The sequence below is a fragment of the Lampris incognitus genome, chromosome 9 (assembly GCF_029633865.1).
Source record: "Lampris incognitus isolate fLamInc1 chromosome 9, fLamInc1.hap2, whole genome shotgun sequence".
Classification (NCBI taxonomy): Eukaryota; Metazoa; Chordata; class Actinopteri; order Lampriformes; family Lampridae; genus Lampris; species Lampris incognitus.
The window spans coordinates 30,838,485-30,866,403 of NC_079219.1; the positions used below are offsets into that span (position 1 = coordinate 30,838,485).

Genomic DNA, 27,919 nt, shown 5'->3' on the forward strand with positions numbered 1-27,919 from the left:
CATGGTTTGTTTAGACTGGTGGGGAAAGCGTGAGACCAGAGTGAGTGGGCAGAGGCCATACTTTAGGGTTCAAAGTGAACTGGGGAGGGACCCCCTCGTTTTGGTGGAATGTCGAGGAGGAGGCCTGATGGTTAGCTAGAGATGGTGTAATTAAGGGGCGTGATTGTGAGAACCTTCCCTTCTCCGGGCCCTGCAAGGGTCACAGATAAAAGAGCAGCCCTCAGCCTCTGTTTCTGCCACATGCGGAAAACAACGATAACGGTAGCGCACATTTCCACACAGCAAAAACTCACATGCAGCAATACATTATCATGTTCCTATACATGACACAGTCAGAAAGGGCCAGATGCCACCCTACCTGGGAAGTCTGGCGAAGCTGTCGGAGATGTTGGCCAGTGGTTGCAGATATGTGGTTACCCAACACTGGAAGCTTGTTGGGCAATAGGGCCACATAGAGCTTCTGAGGAGCATCATAAATTAGACAGCTCTGGGAGGCTCCTTTTAATCATGTGGGCCTGTGTGTCGCCCCGTTGGTGTGGTTGGTGTAATTTGGCCCTGCCTGACGTGCTATTTGCAGAGAGAGAGAGCTTGATGATACATTGCTATGCCTGAGTTTGCAGCACTGCGCCGTGTGTTATGAGCGGCAGCAGCTGGGTGTGGCGTGGGAGGATAAAAGTGGCGTTGTGTTACTCGCTACATACATCAGCATTTGTTTGGCAGGAAAACACAACACGCTGCCCCTTCATCGACCTTATTATCATTGTTTTTTTTAATGATCTACAAAACCAAATGTAGTATCCATCGCCTACTTGATCATTAGTCAAAATTTACATTTAAACTAAATGTGCAGTTCTCAGTAATACCCGAGAGCTACAGAATAAGCAAAGTTTGGAGCAGGTTGGGATGATAAGAAACCATACCAAGGGCTTGCTCTGATGCAATGCACTGTTAGCGTCCATTGATACCTCTTCTGATTATTTTCAAGGAAATTGAAGCATTCTTTGCACTGCATTTGTGCTCCAGGTGCCCGGAATGCTTAGTTGAAAATTATCCTACTTGGATGCTCTTTTACCACTGAGTAACCTACATCACTCCCGCTTACATTGGTAGTTGCTGTAAACAACAAAAATGGATCCTGATCATTTTTTGTTTCTCATCTCTTGCTTTTGTCTCTTATTTTCCAAAACAGCAAAAGCAAGTACTAAAGAGCAACCACTCGCCGCCTATCCATGTTGTAAAAAGAAATAACAAACCTATTTTTCTGGTGAAATAAATTGACTAATTTCGTTAAAGCTGCAATCCATCATATTTTTCCGTTAATAAATTATTTTATCCATCTGGACCACAGAGTCAGGTTACATAATGCTAATTGGCGTCTTTGCTGCATATGGTTGGAGACGCTCTCCAGTCTCCATATACCCATGATGAAATATTTTGGTCAGGCCATGCCATTGATTCAGCAGCAGACACGTATGAACCAACCAAATACTGGAATGCGATGCTGATGTGGCCATGCTTCTGTCACACAGTCGATCAATATAACTGAAACAACGTGGCAATGTGGCATGATGAAGTTTAAATTGCCTGTGTTAGTTTTTGTCTGAAGATCCATTTTTACAAGGGTGCAGATTATTTCCTGGTTTGCTGACGACACACAACCCACAATGGCTGCTACACCTTATTTGTAGTCCCAGAAAATCACTTGCAACAGGTCTATATCTTTGCCTCCCACATCCAACTATGTTGCAAGGCGGTTCTACTGTAATATTGATTGACTGGCCAACAGAATCGCCACATCATCATCACCTTTCAAATGGATAAAATGATGCAAAATCTTAGGGACTGTAGTTTTAACTAACGACCTGAAAAGAAAATAATCTGTGGACAACCTAAGTGAAATATGCAGCAATTGCAGTATGTACATCAGTTAATGTAACAATTACATCATCACATGCTGTTTTACAATGTAATTTCATTAATTAATTAGAATATACTTAATATATGGGCGGCGCGGTGGCACAGTGGTTAGCGCGGTTGCCTCACAGCAAGAAGGTCCTGGGTTCGAGCCCCAAGGTATTCCAACCTTAGGGGTTGTCCTGGGTCGTCCTCTGTGTGGAGTTTGCATGTTCTCCCTGTGTCTGCGTGGGCTTCCTCTGGGTGCCCCGGTTTCCTCCCACAGTCCAAAGGCGTGTAGGTCAGGTGAATCGGCCATACTAAATTGCCCCTAGGAATGAATGTGTGTGTGTGTGTGTGTGTGTGTGGGTGGGTGGGTGTGGGCCCTGTGATAGGCTGGCGGCCTATCCAGGGTGTCTTCCCGCCTGCCGCCCAATGACTGCTGGGATAGGCTCCAGCATCCCACAGAGCAGGATAAGTGGTTCAGATCATGGATGGATTGATATATATATACTTATTCTAAAGCACAAACTTATGTCTTGATAACCTCTCTCCACCATGGGACTATGTGCAAATTTACGAATAACAGATTTAACTGTGCTAGCTATTGACAGTAGTGGAGTTTCCAAGTGACAGTAAAGAAGACGTCTCCCGAGCACCTCGCATTTCTGCCTTTACTTAACGTGTCCCGTCTGATCAAGCCCGAAGCATTCAGCATCACTGGGAGCTGTAATTGGTTACATTCTTCCACTTGCAGAATACCATAAATTGAATTTGTGTGAACCTTTGCATTGTGCGTAGACTGTGTGATGTCAGTGCAATCTGTTTTCCTAACCGTGTTGAGAGAGGTCATTGTGAGGACATCCTTCACCAACAGGGCTGTTGTGTTTTCACACTGTTCATCTTCTCGTTCTCTGAGCAAGTACTGGAAGAAACGAAAAATCTCTGTCAGGCAAAACATGTTTTCTGAAACACATCACAGGCCTGCAGAGAAATTATTCACGGGACATCGACAGCCTTTTTTTTTTTGAGAGAGAGAGAGAGAGACGGTATTATCCTCTCAAGAACCCCTTCCCTAAATCCCTTAGCCCTCGATCAACTCCAGATGAGAGGGGTGTACACTGTACTGTGGCTCATCCTGATGACACTCCTCTCTCTCGCTCTTTCTGTCCCTGTCTGTCTCTCTTCCCCTTTCTATCCTAGGGTGCAGGATAGAAAACTGTGAGTCTTGCTTCAGTAAAGACTTCTGCACAAAGTGCAAGTCAGGTTATTATCTACACAAAGGGCGCTGCTTTGACAAGTGCCCAGAGGGCTTTTCCCCGCTGGAGGACACAATGGAGTGTGGAGGTAAGGGCAAACCACACAGATAAATGGAAACTGTAGGAATCCCCCCCCAAAAAATGAAGAAAGCATCACATCTTCCAGAATATAAAGACTGCCTGCTCTTGTACTAAGCTTCACTTGTGTGTAGTATCCCATAACTTCCCCAGTTGGCCAACTTGTTTTTGACCCAAAAAAACAAGAGACCACACACAGAGCAATTTCAGCATTTTTGTAGTAAAGCTCCTTTAACCTGTAAAGACTGACCCAGGGCAGCTGGGTTTCTCTGACATGGCGCTCTGCCGTGGTTTCATGGCGCTTTCATGGTGTTTATCTGTTCCTCTCCATCTGTGTGCATGCAGAAGGCTGTGAGGTGGGCCAGTGGAGCGAGTGGGGGACCTGCACCAGGAGAAACAAAACCTGTGGCTTCAAGTGGGGTCTGGAGACCCGGACACGGCACATTGTAAAGAAGCCACCCAAGGACACGATACCTTGTCCCACCATTGCTGAGTCCAGGAGATGCAAAATGGCCATGAGGCACTGCAGGAGAGGTGAGGACATCATGAAGTCATGCCTTGTGTGTGTTTATGCGTGTGTGGATTAGGGCTGGCAATCAGCATGTGCCCTCCAATTTCATTTTACAGTGATATTGTAGTGCCAATTCAATACATATTGCAATATTTTGTATATCACAATATTATAAATGTCACGATTCAATATAATGATTTTTTTAAGGCTTCACACCCTCTAATCTGCCTTAGAATGTGAAAAATGCAGTATTCCAAAGAAAATGCACAGTAAACATTTACTTTAAGCCTTCATTTTTTACAAAAGCTTAAAATATGAGTTTGCGACATCAGGGTGGTGTGGCGGTCTATTCAGTTGCCTACCAACACAGGGGTCGCTGGATTGAATCCGGCTTGGTCGGGCATCCCTATAGACACAACTGGCCGTGTCTGCAGGTGGGAAGCCGGATGTGGGTATGTATCCTAGTCGCTGCACTAGCACCTCCTCTGGTCAGTCGGGGCACCTGTTCAGGGGGTAGGAGGAACTGGGGGGAATAGCGGGATCGTCCCACGCACTACGTCCCCCTGGTGAAACTCCTCACTGTCAGGTGAAAAGAAGCGGCTGGTGACTCCACATGTATCGGAGGAGACGTGATAGTCTGCAGCCCTCCCCAGATCAGCAGAGGGGGTGGAGCAGCGACCGGGACGGCTCGGAAGAGTGGGGTAATTGGCCAGATACAGTTGAGGAGAAAAAGGGGGAACCCCCCCCCGGGGAACCCCCCCCCCAGAAAATATAGTAACGTGCATGGATAAGTAGACACGTTGACCCTTGGCTAACGGGTCAGACCCTTTAGTCGAGCGGTTAGCGATGTCCTCCGTGGTGCGGGCGTTACGGGTTCGCGTCCCGGCTGTGGCGGTTCCTGTGGTTGCCCCTCAAATTCACTACATTGGTATCAGAAGTGGGATGGTGAGACCGTGAGGTCATCGGAAGCTTGCGCGCCCAGAGGCGTGAGAGAGCTGATATGCTGAATCGTGCACTTCCCGAAAGAGGGGGGTAGTGTAACGTGGCTAGATAAGTAGACACGTTGGCCCTTGGCTAACGGGTCGGATCCTTTAGTCGAGCGGTTAGCGATGTCTCCCGCAGTGCGGGAGGTACGGGTTCGCGTCCCGGCTGCAGCAGTTTCTGTGGTTGCCCCCTGAATTCACTACAATATATATGAGTTTGCTTCCCTAAAAAAATATTCAAACAATTCATATTCATACATTCAGAGATACATCCAACTATTTCATAACATCTGTCCAATGTGCAATGTGAAATGCGGCAATCTGAATATCACCAGAGCATAGTGTCTCAGTTTTGCATTGAATCGACCCCCATCACCCCTATTGTATATATGTGTGTGTGTGTGTGTGTGTGTGTGTGTGTGTGTGTGTGTGTGTGTGTATGTGTGTGTGTGTGTGTGTGTGTGTGTGTGTGTGTGTGTGTGTGTGCGTGTGTGTGCGTGTGTGTGCGTGTGTGTGTGTATGTGTGTGTGTATGTTCATGTACGTGTTCCGCCTATCAGTCTCCACTTCATCCATATTCCATGAGTCTCTAATTCCTCCATCCACATTTTACATTGTGTTTTATATGTAACCAGGCAGCGTTTTGAGAGCCGTGTTATCGTGACTTGTCTTAAAGAGCAGACTGGAGACTTAAACTGTCGTCCCGTGGGAGGAACCTTTCCGTCTCTTCAGGGGTACCACCTGTCTCATGTAACCACCTTCATACCGGCCCACATGAAAACCCCATGGGTCCCTTGAAACACAAACCCCACTCCTCGCTCAGGCTCCTTTTTTTTTGTTTTTTTTTTCACTGTCTGGTTCAGAGGTGCACAGTGGCGTTTTCATGCATGAAATGTCCATATTTTTCCATGGTGGAGGACCTTAAAGCCAAGGTTTTTCAGGGGTATATTTTCCCTCTTCTGTGGAATTCTTTTAAGTGCAAACTGCAGGTTTCCTCAACGGCAGTTTCTGTTTCCTCCTGTCAATTTGAAAGTTATATGCGGTACACACAGCATATATGTCAGCCATTAAATAAGGAGTCAAATCTGGAAATATTTTTTATGTAAATACAGCTAGGGAATTACTTTTTCGTAAGGTAATCCATTTTCTCGCAGACAATCCAAACACACCATACTGGGTGATGACCCCTTTCTCAAGTGCTTTAAAGCCAAGTGTCCTTTTCTATTATATACTTTTACTTCTCTCATAAACTTTGGCTTAGGACAGGCCTACTGTTTGCAACACTGAATTTGCCAAATAAGGAAGCAGACACATTGGCAGATGCTAAGAATTTTGAAAAAAACAAAAAAAAACAATGTTTTACAGAGGAAGGAAAATATTCAAACCTCCAGGATTTTCCTTAATTTCTCTGCCTTGTAAGTTGAATAGAAACATCACTTAGAGAGGTGGTGAGAGAGTAAATAAACTTGATCGTTTCTCATATTTCAACTATAGCAAAGACAGACAGCGATCTGGCTTGGAAACTGTGATACTAATGGCACATTTTGTTCCCAAAGGCCTATCCTGTTTTTCAGGGAAGCCATCCTTGCCCCCTGCCTCTTCCTCGTTTCACTCTGCCTTGTCTGACCTTTTCCGAGAAATTTTATGGTCTACTTTGATTAAAATCTTGCATTGTTGAGCCCAGTTACTGGCATCAATTGTCCTAGGTATGAAGTCGTTGATGGGCAATTATTGTGAAGTCGTAATTGAATGCATAGCAGAACCAGGCTTCGCACTTCTTTAGAAACCAACTCCGGCTCCCCACGTCCATTTTCCTTACAACCGCTGTTCACCGCTGACGTAGTCATTGTGAGCCATTCCCTCGTACCCCAGTCCCGATTGCTCTCTGCCCACTGAGTTGCGTCCAAGTAATGTGGCAAAAACGTGTGTTTAAAAATGTCCTCTAGCCCTTCTGCTGTCTACGGGTCAAAAAATTACCCATAACAGTGTTTAATAGCAGAGAAAAGTCTCTAAATGATCTTTTTTCAACGTGAAATGTGACGACTTTTCCTAGCGTGACCCCAACATTAGAAAAAGTGAAACGTTGTTTTTGTTCATATTTCTATGAAAGCTGTACACCACTAGCGTAATACGATTGTCTTAAGGTCATGTTTGACCCTAAGACAAAAACTAATTTCTGCACATTTCTGCTACTTTCTTAGGCTAGACAAGTGCTATCTCTTGCTAAAAAGTTAACTTTTACACCTATGCAGTACCTTAAGCGATAATAATGACGATAATAATAATAATAATAATAAACGACCTCTACTTTAGTAAAGAAAGCCAGCATAACAGGTGTGTTGTGATAAAAATGAGCGGTCACTGATTAAATGCAGTCTTTCTGCACTGCGAAGAGGGAAAACCCAAATAGTCACAAAATTTGTGATGAATGACAGGTCTTTTCTTCATGCAAAATAGATTTGGGGTTTAAAATTAAATTAAGTTGCTTTAATTTAGAGGTTTACTGAAGGCGGGTCATAAATGACCCTTAAGACAAGGGCAGTATACAGAATGTGTGGACAGCACAAAGGCTAGGTTTCAGGAGGATTCTGGTCTTATGAGATGTGGCTGTGGTTTATACAATAAAGGTACATTTCAGACCTATAGGCACGCATTGTTAACTTCTCACACCGCTCATGCACGGGTGAACGTTCTCGCTTTGCATAAAGCCTGTGAAATGGTATATTTAACTGTCCAAATAAATACAGTGTAAAAATGTAAGCCATTGAAGTTGAGTGGGATAAAGAGGCCTAGAAGGTTAAAAAAAAAAAAACACTTCACAGATCCAGTTCAGTCGCATGGGAGTCAGACTGACTGACATTGTAAAATAATCACTTCCAGTGAGGGATAACAAAGGACCATCCAGTCTGCTCTTTGGGATACAGGTGACCAGGAAGTGGTCAAAAGCACAAGGATGAAGAGTCAGAGGTATGCAAAGAGGCTTCGTTATGAAAGGTCTCATTATGAAAATAGCTTATGAGACGACATTTTAAATTTCTGCACAATGCAGGGGCTTTTCAAGCCTGGCCCCAAAATCCAGTTCAAGGCAAATTCATTTTTAAATGCAAATAACATCATCCTCATACTATAACCATAAGTTATGTTTACTTGCGCGAAATTTGTAAAATGAAAATGGTGAACTAATTAATGTGTGTTTTGAGATCAAAACCCCAGATCCATCTTGTAGAGATTGACTTTGTTGATAGTATTTTACCTCTCACTGGAGACTAAACATAACTATTGAGGATAAGGTTTGAATTATATAACTGCAGCTGTAAACATGCTATGGATTAAACAAAGACAGGAAATAAGGACTAGTGGGAGGGAGGGGGTATTAAGTTGCACCAGTACTATTAGTAGTGCACCAGTATATGGTGCAGTATTTATGACAATGTTTATCTTTACCCGTGTATTTCAATTACTATGGATGTAAATTTAAGACCCTTGTCTTACCAACTTAACCCCTGAGTGCATGTGGTCAACGTCAGCAGTCCTGCTCCTTCCCTGTCTGTCTGCCAAAGCATTATTATCCGTCCATCCATTATCCAAACCGCTTATCCTACTCAGGGTCATGGGGATGCTGGAGCCTATCCCAGCAGTCATTGGGCAGCAGACGGGGAGACACCCTGGACAGGCCGCCAGTCCATCACAGGGCTGACACACACACCACACACACACACACACACACACACACACACGCACACGTTCCCGCCTAGGGACAACTTAGTATGGTTACCTACATGTCTTTGGACTGTGGGAGGAAACCGGAGCCCCCGGAGGAAACCCATGTAGACACAGGGAGAACATGCAAACTCCACACAGAGGACGACCCCCAAGGTTGGACTGCCCTGGGGCTCGAACCCAGGACCTTCTTGCTGTGAGGTGATCGCACTAACCACTGTGCCGCCCAGCATGATTATCCCTTGACCAAATATACATTGAGAGAGATAGTGTGAAGACGTGAGGTGTTCTTCACAGTGAGTGTGAGGAGACGTGCAAACTGTGTCTGATGTGTTCCATTCAGTTCTGATCAGAACACTATGCCTCACCCTCACTGCTGGGATTCATTTGCCATTCTCGGCTGCTGTCTTCATGACAGCCAGACACTGATGTCATCCCTTGTCAGTCACAGAGTCTCTGTGAGAATCAGGGAGTCGAGGACGTTGCCTTGACTTGACTGCTGGGCTTTGACCCCAGCAGCCGTCTTGCTTTTCTGTTCCCTTGGATCCTGAAGACAGTGCTCTGAACAAGCATCACTAACAGTCGTTTCAGTACTGTCAGACTTGGTCTTCTATCGCCCCGCTCATCTGATCGGAGAAAGACAGAGGATGGGAAAGGTGAAGAGAAGAGGGGAGGGGAGCTCTATGAGGGGTTGGCTATGCAAAGCATCACCACTGTTCAATATTGATGCCATGAAGGCTTTGTCCCCAGAGACTCACCCCACAACTGCTGTCATCAGATTCACTGGTTTACAAACAGACATGTGACAAGCGTCCTCTCTGCCCCTTCTATTCTCATCCTCTTTATTTCACTTTCTGCATTTCCTCTGTCTCTTCTATCACTCTCGCTCAGTCACTTCCACTTTTCTACACAAAAACTATTTTCAACAGCTGATTCTAGTGTGCCCCTGACATTAGGTGGTAATCACAAACAACTCACAAAGCTTCTTAGTCTTAATAAGGTTCAAAACAAACCTGCCATTGGAACTCTTTGTTTGTTTCTGATTATCAGACAGCAAAAACGCTGTAGTATTAGCAAACAGGCATTTTACTTGGTGTAACACTTGACTGTTTTTTTGTTTTTGTTTTTTTTCTCTAAGTGCTATCTTCAAGTTAAGTGGCTGGATAATAACGAGGAGAACTAAAGATTTATTTACACCAATAGTATGATATACGTGTGCTAGGGCAGCGCAGTGGCCCAGTGGTTAGCGCTGTTGCCTCACAGCAAGAAGGTCCTGGGTTCGAACCCCAGGCCGTCCCAGCTCCTTTGTGTGTGGTGTTTGCATGTTCTGTCCGTGTCTGCGTGGGTTTCCTCCGGGTGCTCGGGTTTCCTCCCACCATCAAAAAGACATGCATGTTAGGGTTAATACTCCTGTCTGTGCCCCTGAGCAAGGCAATGGAAAGAAGAACTGGAGTTGGTCCGCGGGCGCTGCATCTGCCCACTGCTCCTATACAATAGGATGGGTTAAATGCAGAGGATGAATTTCCCCATAGGGATCAATAAAAGTACATCTTATCTTATACAAGTAACTTCATGATCTGAATTAGAGAAGTAAATGGGAAGAACGACGGAGAGGCTATGAGAGAAAAAGAGAGAGAACATAATGATTTGTCATTTTGTCGTTGGATTATGTACCTGTGGTGGGAGAGCTGGAGGCCTTTGTAGAAGTATTGATCTGCTATGTGCATGACAAGAGAAATCCTGTCTGCTCATCTCAGCCCCTTCGGTCCCACCATTGATTCACACACATCCATCAGGCAGGTCTAGACCCTGAGCCCTGGAAACACCAGTAACAACCATATAATTACTCTGTGTGTGTGTGTGTGTGTGTGTGTGTGTGTGTGTGTGTTATTTTCAAGCCTGTGTATGATTGCCCATGGTGTGTACCTATGAAGACATGATAATTATTCTATTCCCCCCTGCTACATCTACAAAACATTGTAAAGCCCAGTTACTGTTTAAGGGATTGTGTTATGTATAAGATAGAAACCGTGTGACATCTTTAAAAGCAATTCCAACCATAAACCATAACGGACAGACTGGCAATTTTTTTCTTAGCCTAGCTGTTAGTCTCAGTCATGGTCTTTTCTACAGAGGACCAACAGCTTCTCGCTTCCAGCGGAAGAGAACTAATAGGAGGGACCGAAGGCCATGTTAAGATTAACGAGACTTTGGTGGATTTGGCTGTCGGTTAGAGTTTAGAGCAGGTTCTGTCTGAGGCCAGTTTGGTTGTGTGGAGAACCAACGGGGTTGAGGTCCTGCGGATCCTCCCAAACGTCTTCTTCTTGTAAGATGATGCACTAAGATTATGACTGCCTTACTCAGAACCAGACAGCCTTCATGACCATGTGGTTCAATAGATGGTGTGGCATGGTAGTGCTCATTCAAGCCAAACAGGTCGATAGCTAGTGTTGCTCTCTGGCACTACTCTAAAATACTTTCCATTACTCTTGGGAGCAGACATATACAATTCTATTCTGCTGGTGGATTTACTTCATTACTACTTCATTACTACTTCATTACAGATCACAAACATTTGCTGGTTGGGAATTGGGGCATTTTGATGTGGGACCTGCTTGTGCAGATGACAACTCCTATTCGTATCTCTGCCAAAGCGGAATGATGGATGGTGATTAATGGTGATCTCTGGCCCTGGCAATATCACATACAATCCGGATCAGTTCTTTTCGCAGCGGGAGTGGAGTGCGGAGCGTTTTCCCAGGACAGAAGGACAACGCTAATTGGCTATCGCACTGTCAGAGCGATTATCCGCGGCCCACACCGTGGCCTGTTGTGACTAGGGGAGGCATGGCCTAATCTTCATTTAATAAGGCTGCTCCGTGGGGGCACGCTGGCCGTTGAGAGACTTTCAGAGTTTCTCTGGAACCTTGGACCTGGCTCTAGACGCACTGCAGATTGTGTCTCACACTGGGACAACCCCCACCCCACCCCCCCCCACACACACACATCACAACTTAATGAGCTGGTGTCAACTAGTGAATACAATATCACTGTAAGATCAAGGAGAGCTAGAATCTGATCAGGGCAAAGTCACTTTGTTACCACAACCCTGTCGGTTATCTCCCGGTGTTCCCTGTGTCTGCACTGCGCTGTTATATGTACCGTATGTGAGAATGAGAGAAGAGGGCAGCCACATCAACCTGTCATCGACTTGGCCTGGTTCTCGGGTGTACCAGGGCCAAGGGATGTACTGGTCACCACTAAAGTCACAGCTTGCAAAAAAAAAGTAAATCCAAGTTCTGTTTTGGCTGCCCCCACCTTTGTAAATCTCTATACCATAGCCCCGCCACTTCCCCCTGTGCACTGATGTGCTTATATTTCCCCCGTCCAGATGAGAACTGACTATCCCAGCTCACGCACTGGACGGGCGTTCAATACTTGCTTTATGTGGGACCGTCTTTGGCCACTTTTTTGGGGGGGAGCTCACTTTTCTGCCTCTTGTGCGTTTTAGCTGTGTTAAATCTTCCACTGGAGGAGAAAGTCATTACCAGTAGTCTCTGGGTCTTGTGTGTGGCCAGAGTGCATTCCGTTTTTTTGTTTTTGTTTTGTTTTTTTTCTAAGAGGGGGAGAGAAAGGGGCTTGACGGAGGTGGGGTCACTGATTAGCTTCCCACTAAGTGCCTCTGCCTCTTTGACCAAAATAAATACGACTGCTGCTGTCATTTTGTCAGCAACTGTCCTCAGAGAGCAATATGTGAAACACCCCGTGATCCTGCTGGCTTTTATATGGAGAATCCATCGTCATACCACAGGCATGAACCATAAACATGTGGAGGGCTTTCAGAAACCAGGGGGCTGGAGAGGGAAGAGGTGAGGGGAGAAGGAGGAGGGGGGGTTGTGTTAGGAGCGCTCCATGCTCCACATTATTGTCATTCAGTTTTTTGCAAGAAGGGAGTGTGGTGTGTGTGTGTGGGGGGAGATCTTTCTTTTTCGCACTCCTTGGCCCCCGGTTTGAATTGCTCTGCTCTTTGGAGACTCATCTAAGACATGTTACATGCGGCCATCCTTTTATTTGTTCTCCCCACTCCGTCATGATTTCATAAGATGAAATTAGATAAAACTTGTTGTAGTCGTTGTACATCGGTAAAAGTGTCACATGTAGAATGATGTCGTGTATCTCGGCTATAACCACGTCTCCATCTAGTGTTCCTATGCACATTTTGACGTTTTGAATAAAAGAAAAGCTTGATGGAAACAGCGACTATCGAGTAAAATCCTCTTAATTCGCATTAAAGTTTGTACACTTGCTTGAGGTGGAAGAACTTTTTATTTGATAGAAAGAAGTGCGGTTCACTGCAACGGAAAAACATTTGATGCATAAAAGATGAACTAGTCCATCTCCCTCCTGGGTGTTGAAATGTAGACATATGGTCTACGACATGCTAGCCTACGTTCAGGGTATAATTTGTTTAATCAGATCTGATGGAAATGCAACTTTATTCGCACAGCATTACTCCCCCCCCCGTTTTTTCCCCCTCCCAATTGTGCCTGGCCAATTACCCCACTCTTCCGAGCCATCCCGGTCGCTGCTCCACCCCCTCTGCTGATCCGGGGGAGGGCTGCAGACTACCACATGTCTCCTCCGATACATGCGGAGTCGCCAGCCGCCGCTTTTCACCTGACAGTGAGGAGTTTCACCGTAGCGCATGGGAGGATCACGCTATTGCCCGCAGTTCCCCCTCCCCCCCGAAAAGGCGCCCCGACTGACCAGAGGAGGCGCTAGTGCAGCGACCAGGACATATACCCACATCTGGCTTCCCACCCGCAGACACGGCCAATTGTGTCTGTAGGGACGCCTACAGACACATCTAACACAATTAGATGGAAAGATGACTTGCTGTCATTCTGAATGATAGATCTTATGTTTTGTATTTCAATATGTCCTAGTGGAAGAAATGGCCCCCCCTGATTTCCTTTATTAGAGACTGATCTTTTATAATGCGTAGAAGAATTGGGGAAGGGGAGTACCGTATTAGTCATTGCTGGGGAAATGAGGCATATGGATGAGCATCAGCACCCCGTTAAAGCCAGACGTACACAAACAAACAAAGTGGTAGCAAAGTGGAGAGGGAGCAATGGAGGAGGAGGCGACAGAGGAGGGGGAGGAGGGGGCTACACTAGTAGAATGTTTTCATCTTTTCAAACAAACTAGAGCCACCCCCCCCCCCCCCGTCTGCACAGTACACTGGCTGATATTGTCCGCGATGGCCGGGGCTGTCAGGAGGACCTCCTGTGAATGCTCCCCCCGCAAGGGCAGTTTCTCTTGCCGCCAACAGTGAGTCTCCACAGTGGCTGAAAACAAATAATGATGAGGTGCTTGAGGTGGGCCTCATGCATGTGGGATCCTCTCCTCATATTTAGATAACCTTAAGCCAGGCTGAGAGGCTTGTATCTGATCTGACTGCGGCCTCCGTGTGTCCACATTGCTTCTCAGCCGCTCAGCCCTCGCCGTCTGCCAGACCTCCAGTCCAGCACCGCTGCCAGCTCTCCTACTGTGGGCTGCAAATGCTTTCATCTTCACACGGACCGCTCCAAGCACATGGAAGGACACACACTCACCCACACACACACACACACACACACACACACACAAGTGCAAAAACACACAGAAGTGCAAACACAGGCACGTTCACACAGCGTGAGAAACACAAAACACACATTGACAAACAATAAAACAGACCTCACATGCAGAACAAGTTACCGCATTATCGACTCTGTTACTTGTCGCCTTGTATTTTCCGTCGCCTCTTTAATTTCCTGTTCCGCACTCGAATAACACCCTCTCTGTCTCTTTCTGTCTCTCTGTCTCTCTCTCTGTCTCTGTCTCTTTCTGTCTCTCTCTCTCGCTCTGTCTCTCTCTCGCTCTGTCTAATAAAGTTTCTCGCATTGGGTATTGCAGCGCATGCCCCTCTGAGGAGCAGTGTGCATACCACACAGGGGATGTGAGGCATTCGCGTGGCGTGCCCACGTTTGCCCTCTCGAGTGGTCTGTAGCTGGAAGTAGAAAAGGAGGGAGGAGAGGAGGAGGAGGAGGAAATCTGAAAACATCTGCTGTGCAGTTGCTCTGGCTCAACCACCAGAAACCCCTCTCCGTCTCTCCTTCTCTCCTCCCTCTCCAGCGGGTGACTTTATAGAGACATCACAGCGTTTCATTATGGCCTGGTGACTCAGAGAGAGAGGCTGTGGCTTCTGACCCACTCACGTCCATAAGCGTGGACCCGGCACAGTGACGAGAGACACAACAGAGAGGCAAGCAGAGGCCTGTGTCCACACTGCCACTCTTTTATATGTGTGTGTGTGTGTGTGTGTGTGTGTGTGTGTGTGTGTGTGTGTGTGTGTGTGTGTGTGTGTGTGTGTGTGTGTGTGTGTGTATGTGTGTATGTGTGTGTGCATGTGTGTATGTATATGTGTGTGTATGTATGTATGTACTATTTGTGTGTGTGTGTGTGTGTGTGTGTGTGAGTGTGTGAGAGAGACCTAAAAGTGACAACTGCAGGGGAGGCAGACTGATAGCACAGCCCTTGCCACCGTGGCCTTAGTAAGGCTGCCACCAGCTGTACTAAGGGGATTTCACTGGCCAGACATTTCAGCGTAAAGGAGAAAAGGTCTGCATCACTGCAACACATATCTTTCGGGTGGTGTCATTTTTCACTCCGTGGTAAAACTCCAGACACAATTGACTCTCCAGTTTCATAAAGCATGTCCAGTCTCACAGAAATTTTAGACTTTCAACACGGTTGTGGGTAACCAATTTTGGGCACTAAGTCAATGACAGCCCAAATCCCTTAAAATAGGCGCCATCTTCATCTGTGAATGTAGAGGTACAGGCTGTAAGGTGGACGAGCCTTGAGATGGCTCTGTTGGGCTTAGAGGGGGAAGGAAGCATGGGTCTGCCGTCGGTTTGGATACGTCTATCCTTACCTCCTTACATACATGACAGATGTTGCTGCAGTGGAGGTACACAAACCTCTCCCTGTTGAGGTGAGACCCTGAAATGACCGTTGAAATTGCACTGTAATCAAACACAGCTAAAAACAACAAGGAAATGACTGCCATATGCCGCCAAAGCCTTCTGTTTGCGTTTTTTAACGTGTAGAAAAAAAGGGGTTAGCGGTGAGATTGAATGGAGCAGTGCCTGGTATATAGAGAAGTGGAGAGTAGCCGGCGTGGAGCCGAGCGGCGGCGGCGGCGGTGGTGGTGGTGGTGGTGGTGGCGGCCACTCCTACGGCTCATGTCTGTGATGAGATCTGTCAGGGCCAGGCTCAGCTGTTGGTTTCCCCGGTGTTTGACAAGCGTTTGATGCAGCGCAGGCCTTAAAGAGGATCAGACCCTTCCTGACATGGCTAAAGCCCCTCTCCCCTTGCAACACAACCTCAACCCCCCCCCCCTTTTTTTTTCTTCCGCTCCACTCTGTGAAGTAGTGGAATATTTTTTATCAAAAACGACGTGCATGCACGTGAGGCTTTTTGAGTGTGTATTGTCAGAGGAGATAGGGCAATAGCACCCTCTGAGAGCTCGTGAAGCAATCAAGGCAAAAAAAATAAAGGGCCGTCTAGCCTTGATTCCCTCATCATGAGCCATTGCACGGGGATTGCAGCATGATCCGGATGGCCCCTGTCTCTGTTTTAGTGTCTAAGCCTGTCTGACTTAGTCTGGCTCCCTGCTTGTTAGGGCCCCCCGTCCTTTTTTTGTTGTTGGGACAGTAATGCTATGTGTCCAGACACAGGAGGGATTTCCTCCTGGACTTTCCCACTAGAGACCGGGGGATGAAAAGACTTGCAGAGAAATGAAATGTAAAGGACAAATCATGGTGGACAATTTCCTCATATGTTCATCCAGCGACCCCTCTCCCCCGAGACCCCTGGCGAGCAGGAGGATGTAGACCAGGTGGTATTAAAGGGTGCGATGTAGACAGACGCGTACACACACACACACACACACACACACACACACAGAGACACACACAGAATACTCACTCAGAAACTAACAGACACATGGTTGCCTTTTTTGTCCCTCCTGTCACACAGTACTGAATATAACCACAATGAAATGAGGACACACTGCTTTCAGACTTATCATTTCACTGTTTAGGTGCATATAACCTGAATTGGGCCTTTTTTTCTATAAATAATGTCTTCTTCTTGTTTTATAAATAATGTCCTTTTTTATGGGTAATAGATGTGTGCTACTGGGTGCCGTCTTTGATATCATATAGACCACCTTATCAGGGTAAGGGTCCACGGTGGTTATGTGGGTGCAGTAGTGGATGCAGCGCCCTGTGCTCTCCTATTCTCATAGGGGTCTGGAGAGCCCCCTGCTCTCAGTGCACCTCATGGCTGTGTTAACAGCCTTTTTATTCCCCTCCATAAAATAGGGTGGGGTCCTATAACGCACTGGGATTGTTCCAACAGACCAAAGGCTCAAGAGAGGATAGAACCGAGTAAATCCATGGGCCAGGGGCCTCCGCATGGGGGGGCGGGGGGGGGGGGCGGCGGTTGACCTCCTATGTACCGAAGGCCCTAACTTACATCCAGGTCAAGTCAACATTACTGTCAGGTTCTGGAAATGCAGATTCACCACCCCTTATGAAAAGCAAAATATTCCATCCAATAAGCTGTTTAATGGTGGCATAAAGAGTCCACCTCCTTATAGGAATATTTTTTCTTCTTCTGTTTATGCTTTTAAAGTTGCACAGTTAAGCTGGGTGAGGTGCCGTTTAGTGCAGACAGAGGAAGATTGGCGTGGTTCCCTCGGCTGAGAATGCACTGCGTTTTCTTAGTTTAAGGATAACAAGGTTTATTCGCAAAGGAAAAGGTAGATTGTAAAGCTACACCCCTTTAGCTGTACTGCCAAGGCCTGCTTTTACTAGCCCGTAGTGCTTAATAGCATGGCAAAATAATGAACTGCGGAGGCAATGGATGTTGATCCAGTCAAAACAAAGAGGCAGAGTACAGCTATCTCAGAGGGCTTCAAAAGAACTTGTCACTAAAGCGTTAACAGAACAAACATATTTGCCATAGAGTTTATGTCTGTTGATTTACTGCATTAGCCTAATCCAATGCACATGTCAGATACTAAGATGAATACTTCCTTCCTGGTTATATATATATATATATATATATATATATATATATATATATATATATATATATATACATACATACATACATACATACACACACACACACACACACACACACACACACACACACAAGGCATATGGAACGTGGAAGTGGATCAAAGCATCGACTGAGATCTACTTTTGATATGGAGGATGTGGAAATAAAGCACAAAGCTATATCTCATCGCCACTGTTATAGGAAAGCAAAACACTGTTGACATTTGTTTTACCTCTGCAACTGGAATGATAAATTAGTTATATCCCACCAGTCCCTCCTTAATTGTTTAATTGGACCGGTCTCGTTTTATCACCACTCCCTCATCTGCTGGAGCTATCTTCAGCTCACTAACACCCTCCTCCTCCACATGCACACAAATAAAAAACAAACAGACCCAAAGCGATGGCAAGCATTCAGAAACTTTGGCGAAAGCCTCCCTTTGATAAGTGCTGAGCTTTATATTTTGCTCATCAGAAATGAAACACAACATTAAGCCATTCATTAAAGTCAACTAAGGCTAATTATCCCTCATTTACCCCCTGCCCGGGGGGCAGCAGAGCTCCATATATATTTAGGCCCAGATGTGTCGGTGAGTCAGTCGGGCGATCGCAGACCACAGATGAGGCTTTACTCTCTCGCTCTCTCTCTGGGTCCTTGTGGCTTTCAGGCGCATCAGACACAGTGGGCCAGTCGTCATGCCTGTTCGCCCCCTGGTCCTCTGACGTTTTTGCCGGTGACACCATGCGTTGAGTGAAGCCAGCGCAGTAGGGTATCTAAAATCAGTTCCTTCTGGTCCTCCAAGTTCAGCACGAGGACTTAGGGGCGCTGATACAACAGCAGTAACAGGTTTAGGCGGATGCTGTGAGACCGGCGGCTACATTCAGTTTGGTCACAACACTCTTGTCATGACTGGAGACAGCAGGGATGTCTGGGCCTGTCACAACAAGGCGGACATTTAATAAGCTTCCACCGGCTGGAGTGCCAGCCTAAATAGTTCTTTCTTTTTCATTTTTATCTGAACTCATAATGAATTAGAAGACTATAGATAGAAGGTCATTAATAGATCTAAGACTGGAAATAAAGTGCACTGTGTGTTATCATCTGTACCGGAGACATCCCTCGTTTCTCTTTGATGGATTCTAGATGCTCTTGGTGTGACTGACTTTATCCAGGGGTACAAAAGAAAAGAAAAAAAAAGACATGCTGTGCGCATTAACCATCGGGCAAATTAATCACCATGTCAGTCATGCATGTTTTGCCGGGAGTTCTCTGCTCAAAGACATTAATCTGCGAGTCAGGTTTTCGCTTTTACTTATTGTCAGTGCAACAGAGCTTCAAAGAGGAGCGCGGCAAGCTAACCTGCTTTTTAATTTCCATACCAATCCTCCACTGGGCCATGGATGAGAAAATAATGACCAAGCTAATCCCAACATTAGCTTGTTGAATCGGAATGCATATGTTTTAAATCATTGTCGCTAAGCAGACTGGGTGATGGTACGCAGAGCATGGGGAAAAGAGCGAGGAAGAGGGAGAGAGGATGAATGAATGAGTGTTATCCAGAATAACCTTGTTAGGCCGGCATGACGCTGTGCAGAGAACCTCTCTTGTCAGCTGTTTGGCAAGATGGACTCCTCCTGTCATCCTTCTATCAAAAGGCTGGTTTTTCCATTCATCCTGGGTCTGCTCTGTCCCAGTACACTGTACTCCACTGTACCCCAATTTGTCAGTCTGTCTCTGTCAATTGTTGGTCATTTTCACTTTGTTGCATGATCCTCCTCTCCATCTTGACATTCGTCCATTATTTTGCTACTAACAACTTCTCTTTTTCCATTAATATAATGAGCAATATATATATTTCTTTGTAAAGAAACAACAAAACAGAAACCAAGGATGAAAAATTAACTCAATCAAAGCTTTTTAAGTCAGCGTAGGCCAAGTGGTAATGCTGGCGCGTGCCAGTACGGGCTGTGGGTCGCGTCAGGTCATGCCGCTGAAGCCCTCCTATAAAACAAATAAAAACAGGATTAAATGAGAGTGTAGGGCAATTTCAGAGGACTGTACCCTTTTCCAGACGGAGGAGAGAGGAGCTGTGTCGGTGTGTGAGCGAGGAGCGCTCTGGCTGGCTACCGTTTCCCTTCATGGCATTATAAATGTATGTGTGAGGAGGCCCTTAATGGCTGCTAATCCAATTTCTGCCACTAAAATCAAATCTCACTGGCGCCAGTAGTTCTCTCCTTCCCTCGCAAATAATGGCCTCTGCTTTGGCTTATTTATGAAAAAGATGAGCTGCCAAATATTCCAGCTCTACCTTGGTGAGTTCATCCCAAATCGTCTTCGAAATTGTTCGGATTTTTTTTTTCCACCCTTATGAAAATTATTAATTGATGGTCCGAGGTTACCAGCGTCTCAGGAGCAGTGGAGTAGCAGGATAGTGGAGGAAAGATTCTCAGGAGTGTAGGCGCCCATTTACCGTATGTCTTAATGCCTTCTCGAGGTCGGCCATTGATCTTCCTCGAACCACAAGCAATAGAGATAAGATTAGACCTTCGATTCCTGCCCTGCCGGCAGAGCCGTAAGTGGATGAAGTCACCTGTCCCACCAACAAGCATCGTGTCACTCGTTTTATTAGCTCATGTTATCTGGATCATAAGTTAACATGTACAGTACATAATCAAACCTTACTGTAGCTGTAGACCAGTCCAGACACAAAATTATCCTCCGTCTCTTTTTTGGGCCCGATCTCACAAAAACGACATTTCTCCTGGCAGCATGGAAAAACATGGTGTAAGGCAGACGACTGGAAAATGATTGCGGTGATACACAGTTCAGACATTTATTCATCTAAAGAAATACAGATATCAAGGGCCTCATTTATGAAATACTCTTACGCACAAATTTGCTCTTCCACGCCCATGGAATATCTTATCCTTTTAGCTGGTCTCATAGAGAAGTGGTAGAGCCTGGGTAGCCCCTGAAGTCAGACACTCGTTGGCTAACGTTAATGTCTTTAAGCCTGGCTGATTGCTAGTTGCAAGAGGTGGATGATGGATGTCAGTTGGAAGGCATTAAAAATACCCATCAGGCATTGCTGCTGTCTGTAAGACAAAGTTGAGGTTAAAAAAAAACCCTCCATGAGCGTGTAAGACCACATTTGTGCTTAAGAACATTTCATGAATGAGGCCCTGAGATGTTAGCCCTGAGAAAGATGAAGGATGCTGCAGCCCACCTCTGGATGAATTGGATTTTACCAATTTAGCAAGGCAAACAGTCAGATCAGCTCCCCATAACATGATACATCAGGTAGTACCTCTTCAAACACCATCAGACGGAGACAGAGTGGGTTGGTGGTGACTGTGGTGGTAGTGGGATGTCAGACTGAAGGAGAGCAAGAACAAGAAAAGATGCAGAAGGTGTGAGATCCCATTATAATAAGAACATACGGTGGGGCTGTTTGTCACTGTCCCTGCAGAAAGGCATCCTTGCTGCCAGTCGTGCCTGTGTTTTGGAGTGGTGCCACAATATGCAGGCGGCTTTGTAAAGACTGGTAGAAGATACTCCGTCTCATGTCTGTATGCATGTGCAGCCACACACACTAAAACACACGTACACTTAACCTCATACATGTGCACATAGGCATGCACACACACACAAATACAATAATCTCACAGAAGCTTCTGATTCAAAAACACAAGACATTTTCATTTGCTTATGGGGGCTTGTGTTTGTTTGTTTAATTTGATTTAACTGCAAACTCAAATGGGAAAGTCTGGTTGGCAGATGAAGATCGTATCTTCAAAGGAAACTAAACATTTAGATATTAAGGTTTGCTGAGCTGACGCTAAATGCAACCAAAACGGAAAATGAAGTATAATACAGATCACATATGTGCGATTAAAGCCAGTCTGTCATTTTATTTCATTCTCACTGTGCCAGTGCTGGCATTTTAAAATGAATGAATAAATAAATAATGAAATAAGGCAGAAAATGACTGGAGAATTACTACGCCTTCCAAGGCAAAAGTTGTCTTTACATACAGTACTCTTAAGATTTATGAGTTTGTTCTTGGTTTTGAAAGCAATTGAGAGGACTTAATCATTTCTTTCCAGGCAAATTAAACTGTTTCCTCTGTCAGGTCTTGTAATCAGCTTAAGTGATTACATCAGTTGTAAATATGAGATGATGAAAGCTCAGAGTGTTTAGAGTGCATCGTGCCCTAAAGGCTGAATGGGAAGTCCTGATAAGATATCGTGTGATGGGCCAGCTCGCTGGCATTGTACGGCAGGCCGGGGCGGGGCGGGGGGGGGGGGGGTTGGTGTTGGTTGCCCTCTAGTTGTCAGCATTGTGAAGTCAGACTATAAGAAATCCTTCCATAGCCGTGGAGTAATGCTTATCTCATTAAATTACATCAGCTCATGATTTCGGGGACTTTTTACCAAAACTGTGAAGAGGGTGGCATTAGCTCTGGACCGAAGGACTCATTAAGAAGAAACATTTGTTTTGACAGCTAAATCTGTTGTCAGCAGAAATCTGAGCTTGTCAGCCGTTCTCCAGTATGGTACATTAGAACATAACTGGTAGAGCCCCAAGTATGTCCCACATTACTTTCCTGGAAGGGCAAGACAGATATGACGATTGTGGGTAGGGTTTGATTCCTCAATACAGGACGTGTGGAGCAGCCCAAACTGTAACAGCACCATTAAAGATACCCAGGATGAATTAATCTGAAAGGAATAAAATAAAAGATTGCAAGAAATTATGCCATTGGGTGTCCAGGTAGCATAGCGGTCTATTTCGTTGCCTACCAACACGGGGATCGCCGGTTCGAATCACTGTGTTACCTCCGGCTTGGTCGGGCGTCCCTACAGACACAATTTGTCATGTCTGTGGGAGGGCAGATGTTGGTGTGTGTCCTGGTCGCTGCACTAGCGCCTCCTCTGGTCAGTCGGGGCACCTGTTCGGGGAGGGGGGGGACTGGAGGGAATAGCAGGATCCTCCCATGCACTACATCCCCCTGGTGAAACTCCTCACTGTCAGGTGAAAAGAAGCAGCTGGCGACTCCAGGTGTATCAGAGGAGACGTGGTAGTCTGTGGCCCTCCCCGGATCGGCAGAGGGGGTGGAGCAGAGACTGGGACAGCTCAGAAGAATGGGGTAGTTGGCTGGGTATAATTGGGGGGGAGAGGAAAAAAATAAATTATCCCATTGGAAGAGACTGGTTTATGAAATTCATTGATCTATAATAAACTCTGAATTGATAACGTAATAACAGAACGCCCGTTATGGGTGAAGCCACCACGAGGCCATCTTGGTATTCCTTAAAAAGTTATTTGCATGTGGGGTTTCTGCCGGCCCGGCACTATGAATTGATGTGTAGCGTGTGATTACAAGACAACTATTTAAAAAAACGATGCAGTAAAACTATACCCAGGTGATAGCAACGTGGGAAGAAATATTCCCATGTGTTTATGGTTATAGTATCATATGTTTCTGATTGTAATAAAATTAATAGTCGTTAACTGCATGTTTTGAGATCTAATGGTATTTACGACACATGTTATGAAGCACATTCATAATCATAACTTAGACAGTGGTATGGGCGACATAAATGCTTACCTAGTGGAAAACAAGTTGCTGGCGATGTCTGTCCACTTATCTCTGACCACTACCGCCACACTGATGCAGTTAGGGGATGCCAAGACAGCATCGTGTGGCTTCACAGATTTAACATCTTCCTCAATCCAGAGATTTTGCAAATCAGTGATCGGTTCCCAGCTCTCCTAACTTGCATGTCACCTTGCTCTTTACATTTGCCATTGCTTTACTTTACACAAGGACGATGACACAAACAAGTCCAGCACTTTTTTGGCATTATCTTTTTTCTTTTTGAATTCAACATCATACAAACTAAACCGAGGTAAAGCGATGAAACTTGTCTCTGTGCTGAAGCTTGGAGACTGGAGCGGACACAACCTCCGCGCTGATGTGGCCTGTGTGTCGTAAACGGTGTAACAGAGTTCATGAGAAACTCTGAATTAGAGTTTCTGCTGTCTGACCCTGAGCTAGCCAGGAACGCTACGTGTTAGCTTAGCTCCCACATATTTATTTGTGCTTCATTCAACCGCCGTAAATTCGGTGTAAATGTAGCCTTGCGTCCAAGGAATGGCCCATAAGGGTTTGGCCTGTTACACAGTGAGTTTAATACTGCAGCAAGGACTTTATTGCTGTCAAACATAATTTGTCTTGAGTTGATTACAGCGAGGGCTATGTTTATGAGGCACATAACAATACTGTATTCAATGAAAATGACCTTTTGAAATAGCAATTAAGAAAGGAAACCTACAGCTCAAATGCCTTTGAACTCGATGTTTACTTTAACAGACACAATCATACCATAATTCACACGAAAAAATCAGAAGGGACATTCACTAAACCAGCATAAAAAGGAGTTCACTCACTATTATTGTCACTGAAGCGGATGGGAATTTTAGTCCATGACACATTGTCTGCATGAGAAGCTGGCTGATTTGGAAGTTGCTGTGTTTTTGAGGGGAGTTTTAAACTAAGAGTTGTGTGCAGGAAACATTGTTTTTATGGCTTAGAGTCGCGATGTGACTGAAAATAGCAAGATTGAATTAATTGCAGGAAATGGCTCTGAAACGGTTTGATGTTTGAATGCATCTGTATTATTCATTGAGAGACCCTATTAACAGAGCAATATCTTGCTTTCACATGCGTGTCCACTTAATGCAAAACGAGGAAAAAAAAATCAAATGTATTTCACAGCATAGTCCTGAGAATGTGCAATTACACTTGGCTTTTCGGTGGTACTTAAAGTGCCATTGCTTAACCAGTACATATGAGAAGGCAATTAGAGATAATGCCACATATTACACTCGTTTACCTTTCTCTCCTGAGAGAAATGGCTTGAACAAGTGCAGTAATAGGACATCAACTCAGGCTGTGAAGGCCTCCGGCTTAGTCCTGGTTTTATTTTGTTTTTGTTTTGTTTTTTCTGTTCTTTCCACCCTCGACAAACCATGGCTCGCTCTTTTACACAGATAGCATCTTATCATCCAAGCTTTACTCCATTTCTCTCGCCCATAGGATTTTTTTTCCTCCTTTAGGATTTTTTTTTCTCCCCTCACAATCACTCTCTCACAAATACTTCTCATAAATACACACACACACACACACACACACACACACACACACACACACACACACACACACACACACACACACACACACACACACACACACACCTCATTTATGTTATTTGTGCCTTTTGGTTCTGTAAATGGAATGTTCTCCCTCATGGAGGGCCCCGGGTGGAGAACCTCCACCACACGAGGTTTAATGAGCACAAAGAGTCAGTTCAAAGCAGGTCCTGCCTGCTTCAGCAAAGACTGGGATGCATTATTCCTTAGCTGGTAGACTTTTCCAATTTGAAAAGACACTAATGTCACTAACGTCTTTACTACCAGCATCTCCCCTCTGCAGTCACCTGCAGTGATGTTGTTACAGTGAATCAAAGTTTGTTTGGAGACTCCATTAGCATCTAAAATACTGAGCAGTCTGCTGTGTGTGTCTCTGAAACGCCTCTAAAATTGTGTCTGTTGGTGATGTCACTGACAGATGATCCATGAATGTGAAAACTTACTTCTCGGTTTGCTAATAGGTTATATTGTATAAGAAAATTGGAATACCAGCGCTACTTATTTCTGTCCAATTTAGCGTTGTTTCTGCATTTTTTTTGGTGGGGGGGATTTTCCCCCCTTCTTCTCCCCAATTGTACTTGGCCAATTACCTCACTCTTCCGAGCTGTCCCGGTCACTGCTCCACCCCCTCTGCTCATCCGGGGAGGGTCTGCAGACTACCACATGTCTCCTCTGATACATGTGGAGTCGCCAGCCTCTTCTTTTCACCTGACAGTGAGTAGTTTCACCAGGAGGACGTAGCACGTGGGAGGATCACGTTATTCTCCCCAGTCCCCCCCTCCCCCCTGAACTAGTGCCCCGACCGACCAGAGGAGGCACTAGTGCAGCAACCAGGACACATACCCACATCCAGCTTCCCACCCACAGACATGGCCAGTTGTGTCTGTAGGGGCACTCGACCAAGCCCTCTGGAGGTAACACGAGGATTCGCACTGGCAATCCCCATGTTGGTAAGCAACGGAATAGACCACCACGCCACCCGGATGCCCTGTGTTTGAATTTTGCTATACAGCTCTATGTAGGATTGATATTCACATTTTCTTGCATACAATGCAGCCTATTAGAAAATCAGGAAATAACTTTTGACATCCAGCAATTGTCTGCTCGTGACATCACAGACGGACACTTTCCATTGCCTGTGGCATTTCAGAAACACACTGAAGACTGCTCAGTAATATGGCTGATAGTGGAGCATTATCCCTGCAACATATACATATAAGGAAAATCTTGAAACTCTTAATTGCTTTCCTTTAAATATAGGTGGTAACATTTCACTGATGCAAGGACAAACAATAAATAATTATTCATGCATGTATTTTGCAGGGGGACCAGGGAAGCACCGACCCAAAGAACCAAAGAAGAAGAATAACAAGCAGAGGCTCCGGTTTCGTGCCCAGAACCAGCACAGCGACCACCTGGCCTCTGTGCGCTCCGGCCAATAAAAGGACACGGACCGCCCTGTAGAAGACAGAACCTACGCAAAGCTGCTAGCCGCTGCTACACACATGTACCCCTCCCCCCAGCACATGACAAAACACAATCCCAGCCAAGACATCGCACCACATAACGTCTGTGTCTAGCGTACAGTGTCAGCATCAATACACTAAACACTCGCTTCAGTGTCTCTGCCTTCTTTCTCTCATCCCCCCTTCCCCCACCTCCGTGTTTGCAATGACCACCCAATCATGTCGCCCCCCCCCAACCTTTTGGCCTTGTGACCCTTACTGCCGTACCGTCATTGAACTCATAAAGGACTTGTCTCCAGGTTGCATACATTTCATTAACCGACCGGGGATGCTGGAACTGTGGATGGGGCACCAGAGACTGAGGAGGCAAAAGAGAGCAGGAGACGGAAAGTGGAGTTTGATATTAACAGAGGTTGGTGAGTGATTGGATGAGCTAACCTAACTATGTCTGTATATGTGTGTGTGTGTGTGGAGGGGGGGGGGGTGAACCATTTTGACAGGAAAAGAGGGATGAATGAACAAAAAGAAGAGGAAGATGAGAAGAACTGAGATTTGGCTTGCTCGTGGACACATAACTGACATCTTGAACTGAAAGACTTTTTGTTGTTTCTGTATTTATGTCAGAGCTTCCACCCCGCTTCTGTCCCCTGGGTAGTGGAGGTGCAGTGTTCCCATGTATGGCCTTCATGTTATGTACATTTTTGAGAGTAATGTTAAGAAATACCATGCATAGTTACAAAATATTTTATTCTCAGCACAAACTGTTTACGTTCAGACCGCTTTATGCTCTAACTGTATAGTGTGGATAAAAAGAAATTTAGTTGTTTGACTAGCATGGCAACAAACTTGTGTATATAGTTAATCTAATTATGAATTACTGTATTTTCAGTATTGACTCGCTCACCGTTCTAAATGTTTTAGAGATAAAAGCTTATAATACCACACAACAGATTGAAACAAAATAATAAACATAGCCACCACATAGTTATTACATTTATATGGTATATATTTGATTTATTTATTGATTCTATTTTGTATTTTTGTGCTCAGTGAGAATTTTTGTCTCATACTGTTACTCTTATATGCGGAAATATACTTTGTGATCCTTATACCATTATGCATATCTTTTACAAGTGGAAATGTTTTCTTTTGTGTGTGTGTGTGTGTGTCATGTCAAGCAAAGTGTTGTATCGATTTCATTTGACCTCATCTACTGATTTCAATGTTTTGAGAGAAAAAAAACATACGAAAGTATGCTTTGGTTGACATTTTCTAGGTTTAATCATCAGGACCCAGCAAATATATGGTCATAGGACTGCATATGTGTACATTGTGTTTTATTAAAATACATTTCATTTGACCATATGATGAACCCTTTCATTTTTGTCAATGGGCGTATGTGGCTAAAAGCTCCGTTCCCATTTGTCATGTCTCACTTCAGTATACAATTATGCAGTTTCAAAAACATTTGTCAAATCAATCAGTGACACATGTGCTGCCTCTAGCCAAAGGATTGGACATGGTCAATTGGGCCTTAACAGCATGACGGCACTGCGAGAGGCTTGTAATTCAGTATGACGTGTCCTCATGAATGGTGGCAAACCATAGATCATCGTCA

At 45.2% G+C, this 27,919-nt stretch overlaps 1 protein-coding gene across 1 annotated transcript in view; it reads left to right on the forward strand.

The window, feature by feature from the left end:
• rspo2 (R-spondin 2) overlaps positions 1 to 26,589 on the forward strand; it is a 69,320-nt gene extending 42,731 nt beyond the window's left edge. The window contains 3 exon segments of the mRNA XM_056286871.1: positions 3,097 to 3,240; positions 3,576 to 3,764; positions 26,159 to 26,589. Of these exon segments, the coding sequence (XP_056142846.1) occupies positions 3,097 to 3,240; positions 3,576 to 3,764; positions 26,159 to 26,277 (452 nt within the window). The 3' untranslated portion in view covers positions 26,278 to 26,589.
• Positions 26,590 to 27,919: the final 1,330 nt, after the last annotated feature.